The sequence below is a fragment of the Lycorma delicatula genome, chromosome 6, assembly GCF_047948215.1.
Source record: "Lycorma delicatula isolate Av1 chromosome 6, ASM4794821v1, whole genome shotgun sequence".
In the NCBI taxonomy this organism is placed as follows: Eukaryota; Metazoa; Arthropoda; class Insecta; order Hemiptera; family Fulgoridae; genus Lycorma; species Lycorma delicatula.
The window spans coordinates 94,992,112-94,999,343 of NC_134460.1; the positions used below are offsets into that span (position 1 = coordinate 94,992,112).

General features: G+C 28.9%; 1 protein-coding gene across 1 annotated transcript in view; it reads left to right on the top strand.

The window, feature by feature from the left end:
- The window catches only part of LOC142326049 (uncharacterized), a 30,665-nt gene extending 26,111 nt beyond the window's left edge, over nt 1-4,554 (top strand). The window contains exon 7 of the mRNA XM_075368146.1: nt 487-4,554. Within this exon, the coding sequence (XP_075224261.1) occupies nt 487-2,255 (1,769 nt within the window). The 3' untranslated portion in view covers nt 2,256-4,554. The remainder of the gene's footprint in view (nt 1-486) is intronic.
- The last annotated feature ends 2,678 nt before the right edge of the window (nt 4,555-7,232 follow it).

The window sequence follows — 7,232 nt, forward strand, 5'->3', positions numbered from 1 at the left end:
TTGGAAAGAAAGAAAAATTTATCCGACAAAAGAAAGATTTCTTTTGATCTGTAAATAAAGTAAATGGAAGAAGTGTATTATTTGTAAACATTTGGGCAACCGCCCAATGCACCACCGTTGGCCCTCTGCACCAATAAAAGCTAAAACAAATGTGAGCACATAAACAAACAAACCCATGCACCATTCTTTTTTTATGAGGATAGTTCAGTTAACAGAGGTCATACCAGCTACTGAATAATGAAAATAATGTTGCCCAAATGTAAAAATTTTCATGGACAATTTTATTTTCAGTTACTATCATCTAGAATTTTTAAGCGTAAAATAATGTTACAATTAGAATCCTTTGTTTATGATACCAAATACTGGACTTTTATATTTTACACTTAACAGTATTTCCTGCTAGTGACATAGTCTTTCTGTGTTACCATTAAAATCACTTTATTTGAGTTTTATTATATTTATTAAAGTTTGTTAAATTTTTTTCAGGTATCGTTATTACTATTATAACCGAAGAAGAAGTCAAGAAGTTTAAACAACTTTTAGGAGCTATTGGTGATTCATATGCAAGTGCTTATGTAATTCCAGATTGTGAACTCTCAGATAAATTGTGGAAGAATGATTTTTCTCATTATGAACAAATAATTGGTATATTAAATGATGATGATGATGATAATAATAAATTATCAGTTGAAATTGAAGATGAAGGTAATTTTAGACAAGTAAAAGGTAATAATACAGATTGTATAAATCTTAGACATGTAGAACTGCACAATGAATTAGATGATATAAAAAATGTTGAAATTTTAAATGATAGTAATAGTTGTGTTACAGATATGACTAAACTGGATCCTGATAATAATAGCCCTGTAAATTCACGTACTACTGAAGAATGTGGTTTTGATAAAAATGCCAAAAGTGAGATTAAAAATGAAAAGTATGTAGAAATGAATGAAAACTATTCTTATATAAATGACAAGGAAGATTCTGAATCCTCTTCGTATTCAGCAGATACAAATAGCAATGCAGAGAAGTTTAGCGAGTGTGGTAGTGATGATAATAGAGAAGATAATAATGAACAAAATTATTTGCACTCCACTGAAACTGACTCTGAAAGTGATAATTTTGGTATTGAAAGATTTGGTTTGAAACTATTACATTATTATGGTTGTAGTCCTGATATTTTGCATCCATACTCATTATTAGATTCATCACTAAACAGTTTTATTGATAATAAATGTGACATTGAAGATATTAATAGAAGGTTACTTGAACCAAAAGGTACTTTGGATACTGAAATCGTTGAAAACTTCTCAAGGAAGTCAATGAATGATTATAATAGTTTAATGCATATTTGTCAGAATTTTGGGGCTGATTTAGTTGTAAATTCATTATTGAATAATGCAACAACTGATATTTTAAGTGAAGCTTTTGGTAATTTGAAAAAAGCTGATAAAGTTCCTATAAATGAATCAAAATGTAAAGATCCAGAACTATATTTATCATCTGATAATTCTAGTGGCGAAAATCTTGATAAATTAGTTGAGATAGAAAATGATGGTGAATCAGTTTCAAAATTAAGTAATTCTTTTGATAAACTGAATGTAAATAATAAAGAAACAGAATTTGAAATTGATAAAAAAATTAAAAGTGACTTGGAGAATTCTGATGAAGAGAAATCTGCTATTCATAGTGACATCAAAGAAAACAGTGAATCGGAAGAAAGAAATGATAAAGATGTATTAGTTGAAAACGATAAAAAAAGTATTGGTAAAAGATTATTTACCAGAGAAGAAAAAAAAAATAGAAAAAGGAAAAATATTTTTAGTTCTATTAATTTATCACAAATTGATAATAATAATGAAGCCATTAATAAAAGATTATATCAGAATGATAATTTGAAAAAAGCTAAACAAACTGGAAGTGTAAGTTGTGCAGTTAGTAGCAGTGACTTTAGTAGTGCACCTTCTGTTAGTGGAATTAATAATAATAATAATAATCATAGTTTTCAAACTAATAGTAATAATCAAAAATTACACCAGTCTGCTTATCATTTTCAACATGAATATAATTGTCCTTATGCAGAACAATATAATACATCTCGAAGCCATTCAGCTAATCCAAATCAATATAATATAAATAACATGCCAGTAGAAGTACGTAATTGGTATAATATGTGGTATAATCAGGCATCTTATATACAGTGGTATGTAAGTTATAACAAGTATATAAAATCCATGTTAAATCCCAAACAATAGTTTGTCATTAAAGAATTATAAGTATTTTTATATTAAATAAATCTTTTTATTTGTTCACATTTTTATTATGCTAAATAATGTGTGATGTAACTTTGCTATATGAAAATCTTTTTACTCTTAAATTTATGTTTATATTTGTTGTAATTACATTAATATAAATTGTGTGTTTTGCTGTTTAATTTTATAATTATCTGTTTTTTTATACTTACTTAAATTTTGTTTGTTTTAAGTAGGTAGTAATTGAAAACAGGAATTTGTAATAAATTGCAGAAAACACTAAGTATTTTATCTTTATATTATTGTGTTGTACTTAGATTAAATGATAATTTAGAATTACTTAACCATAATTGGGTCTGTAGATTAAATGAGAAGGTCATTTTTCAAGGTAAGTTTTGACAGAATTCAGATTATATGTAATTAGAAGTAAAAAAACATTCCTGATGTATGATATTATCTGTGGGTAGTGCAATCCTTGCTTGATCTTTTCCTCTTCAAAACATGTCTCTTCAACCATAAATAAACTGTTTATATTGTTTTCTCGGTCTAATCTTAATAACTAATTGCAATCATTTAAGAGATAATAATTGTTTGGTTTAATTTTTCTTGCATATTTCTACTTGTCTTTTTTACCTTTTTGAATGAAAAACACCTATGGATGTATGGTTCATAAAGTTCCTAAAATGAATGAAAGTTAAAATATGTGTTATTACTTTTAATTAAATGTAAATGTATGTTATTGTAGCGTTAAAATATGTATTATTACTTTTAATTATAAAAATTAAATGTAAATATATGTTATAGTAGAAATCTATGTATTATACTGAGACCTCTTTGAATTGTTTTATAACTAAAGGGTATGTTTATGTATGAAGAAATAACTACTAAACTACTAAACTCATGTTATTATTGTTATTTATATAATGTTTAGTATTTTAATTATTTATAACATTTTTGTTTGATTATTTCTCATGCTTATTCCTACACTTTTCACAGTTTATTGCTGGAAGCACTGGGCTTACCTCACACATTGCTGCCTGTGTATATGTAATATCATTTTTAATTGCTCTCTCTTTTAGTTCTTGGAAGTGTGTCTCTCACAGTCTTCTGTGCTTTTTTGTGTGTTCAAAACATATTTTTTTTTTTTTAAATTCTGTTATCCTTATCTTTTATTCATTTTGCTAGTAAAAGAAAGATAGAAATCTTTCTTTATCTATCTTATCTTACTTATCCCAACGCAAGTTATGTCTTTATAAAAAGAGAATATATTAAGATTATTATTTTTTTTAAAGGAAAAAAATAATAAAATTTATGTTATTTTATAGATAATACAATACTATTTTAAACTAACATTATTATTTAACAATCTATATACATGTATCTAAACAATAATTACAAATTTTGAAGATGAAAAAAAGAATTATGTTGACAAATCGTTATAATAAACAAAAAAATATTCTGAAAGGAAAGATCTGTAAGAAAACGGAGCAAGTGCAGGATTGCTTACAACCAGTATATATTCAAAAACAAAAAATAAGAATACTCAACACTATACTTCACTAGCTGTTAGTGACAGATGAACTCGGAAAAAATCATTCTTTAAAATTTTTTCATAACTTTTTAATTAACGTATGGTTTATATAAATTTTCTATTAAGAATTTGAAAGTTTATTTTTACAACTACTTATTTTCTTTCTATTGTCATTGAAAAAAAAAAACCTGTAACTTTTGTTTTCTTTATCAGAAAGTACTTTACTCCTTTGTTTTATCATCTATATTTTCTTAGCTAGAGGAAGTAAATTTGTTCTATTTGTAACTAATATTTTTCAGTTTTGTTATTCAGCATATCTTTTACAATTCGTTTGTCTCTTTAAAGTTTTCACATATGTTGCAACTTTTTTTCAGTTTCTGTAGTAAAAATTTGTTTATTCCTTTGTTTGTCTTTTGACTCTTTTCTGAAACATAAAATCATATTTTTATTCTGAGAGGTACTTATTTTTTCTATGATTGATTGTAATGGGAGTGATTGGGAGGTAGTTAAATAATTTGGTGACTTTTTTGTGATTTCATCAATCTGATAAAAAGAGTTTACAGTTGTTCTGATTTTTGTAGGATGTTTTTTAATTTTAAATGATTTAGAAATAAAATAAAACATGGTATATCAGATGTTTTAATAGAAATATAATGTGTAAAATAATACATCTTCTATTTCATGTGCTAATTATGAGTGTCTTGGATCTCAGTTTGTTTCCTTTTAATTGATTATTTGTTCATATTAATTGTAGATATTAAAAAATCTTTATATTAATATTTAGTATTTTAATTATTTATAACATTTTTGTTTGATTATCTCTCATGCTTATTCCTACACTTTTCACAGTTGAATGCTTAAAGGGAGGGAAGGACTGGGTTTACCTCAGACATTATTGCCTGTTTATATATATGTAATATCATTTTTAATTGCTCACTCTTTTAGTTCTTTGCAGTGAACTAAGAGTTTAGTTCAACACAGTCTCACTGTGCTTTTTATAAGAGCTCCAGTACAAATAAGGAAACTTGAAATATCATCATATTTTCGTATTTGTACCATATGTTTAACAGCTTTCTTCTACTACAGCTCTTTTGTTTACATAATGATTTCCAAAATAGTATTAAATATTTATGTGTGAGAGTTTATCATTCTGTGATCATCATCAAGCTAAATTATTAATCCTAGAGCAAAAATATTGAATTTATTATTTTTTTTGCAAATGTTTCCTAGAAGGACAACATTTAAAGAAAAATTATGGTTGATCATTGCATATATGTTTAATGGCATAACTGTAATGATTATAGGTGACTTGACAATTTCCTAAAATTATATGGCCATCTTTAATAATAGCAAATATTCCACGCCTGGCTTACTAGTGATAATGAGGAGTAATGTGGCTTTCCTTTGTTTTCTTCACTCAGGTGAATATCCTGTTGCATATCATCAGCTGCCAAGCTCACTGAATTACAGGTGATGATATTTAACTCTCCCAATTTACACCTTTAATCTGTTCAGTACAAGGGCTAGCTGTGCATTGATTATCTTTCTTAGAGAAAGCAGTTTTTATATCTTAGTGTTTTATGTGGTGCACATTCATAAGAAAAACTAGTTCAGATTATATAAAGCAAAAGAATGGGGTTTTATAATAATGATGGTAGTAACACATCAATCTAAATGCTGGTAAAAGTGAAATGTTGAAAACAAGATATCTTAAAAGATATCCTTTGATATTTTGCTTGTTATTTAAAGAATGATATTATTTATGCTTTCACATATAACTCGGTCCATAGAAAACAGCTATTTTTCTGTGATTTTATTAAATCTGAAACCTGAAAAAGATGTTAGTTTCTTTCTTACCATTCTGTAATACAGATTCTACCTGTCAGAAGTTTTAGAAAATCTTTTCATTTAAAAAAAAACAAAATCAAAAACATACTACATTTGTGAAAAATGTATGATTTTTATACGCAAATCATAATGAGACACGCTATTAAATTAAATTTCATTATGAATTAGCAGTTCAACTTATTCTCAATTGTAATGCTGCAGCATACTTTAACTGTTACTTCTCTATACATCTGATTAGAATAACCTAGAAGTAATAACTGTTAGAACATTTGAAAATGAAGCAGTACATTATTATTTTTAGTAATATTATTAACTTATGGCTCAGTTGATAGTTGTTACAAAATGAAAGTATCCTAAAATATTTTATAAGACTGGCACTATGTACGGCACAAATAATGTTTAAGGTAAAAACAGTAAGCCCCCTTGACTTGGTCAGCATCTCCCTCCACCACAAGGAGACCATCAATTACATATTTTGATACGGATAAACATGTTATGTAATCATAAATATACCTTATCATTAGTGATCTCTTTTCTTAATTTTATTTGCAAACACATTAACCAATCAAAATTAATGTTAACCAAGAAAAGTAATGTTGATGCAATTGATAAAAGTTTTAGATGAATTTAAGCGAACAAGCAAATTTATACTTTTTTTCTCCCTACACCCCTGCACTGGATCAACAGTTAAGCAAGGCCAGCACAGGGGCATTCCTTGAAACTCACATGAGGGTCGCAGGCTGGATCTCTTCTTTTGACTTTTGCCCACTCATGTTGGGGTACACCGTTTATGGCTTCCCCCACAGGTTTGGGTCCTTTCTATGCTGACTCTAGTGGGGCGTACACCATGACTGGCTTCCTCCTCACCAGTTAAGGTCTTTTCTTTAATCGTCCATTCAAGTGAGGGAAATAAATAAATAAATAAGTGAGGGAAATGCCAGAAATAAATCCGGCTATTTTCTTGAAACTCCATTTATCCAGTAGAATTTATTTTGGTAACTATGTTCTTGATATATAGAACATTCTTCAATCTTGTGGCCCTCTGTCCCACAAATGGCACACCCGCTCAGGTAGGTGTATTGGGCTCATTTATGCCCCTCTTGCAGTTGCAGTTGAAGCAAAGGGTGGACCTATCTGGACCCTGAGAGGAGGAGAACATGTGACCCAGTCTCCATAATCAGATGCACCTATCTTCTGGGTCATGCATGTGTGCCCGACAATGAACCCAACCAATCCATACCCTTTCTGCTATAAGCTTTTCAGTACACCAAACGATGTCACCACAGTTGCATTTTGAGTTGCTCCAAAAGCTGGACGGAGGGAGGACACCCTGAGATCAACACCTTTCCCCACCGCTCTTCTCATAGACTCTTCAACTTCTGCTACACTGGTGACACTTTCCATATCATACAGACAGAGCAGCCCATCCAGTTTACCAATCGAAGTGGTCGCCCTGATGAACAAGCTTCATCAGGGCGACCAAGACTGCTGTCAAAGTCTTAATATTGCCTTTGATATTGGGACAGTCCTGTTTGCAGAGTCCAAAAACTCAATCCGGCCTCCAAGTTCACTCAAGATAGTAAAAAGTTTGTAAACTGCTG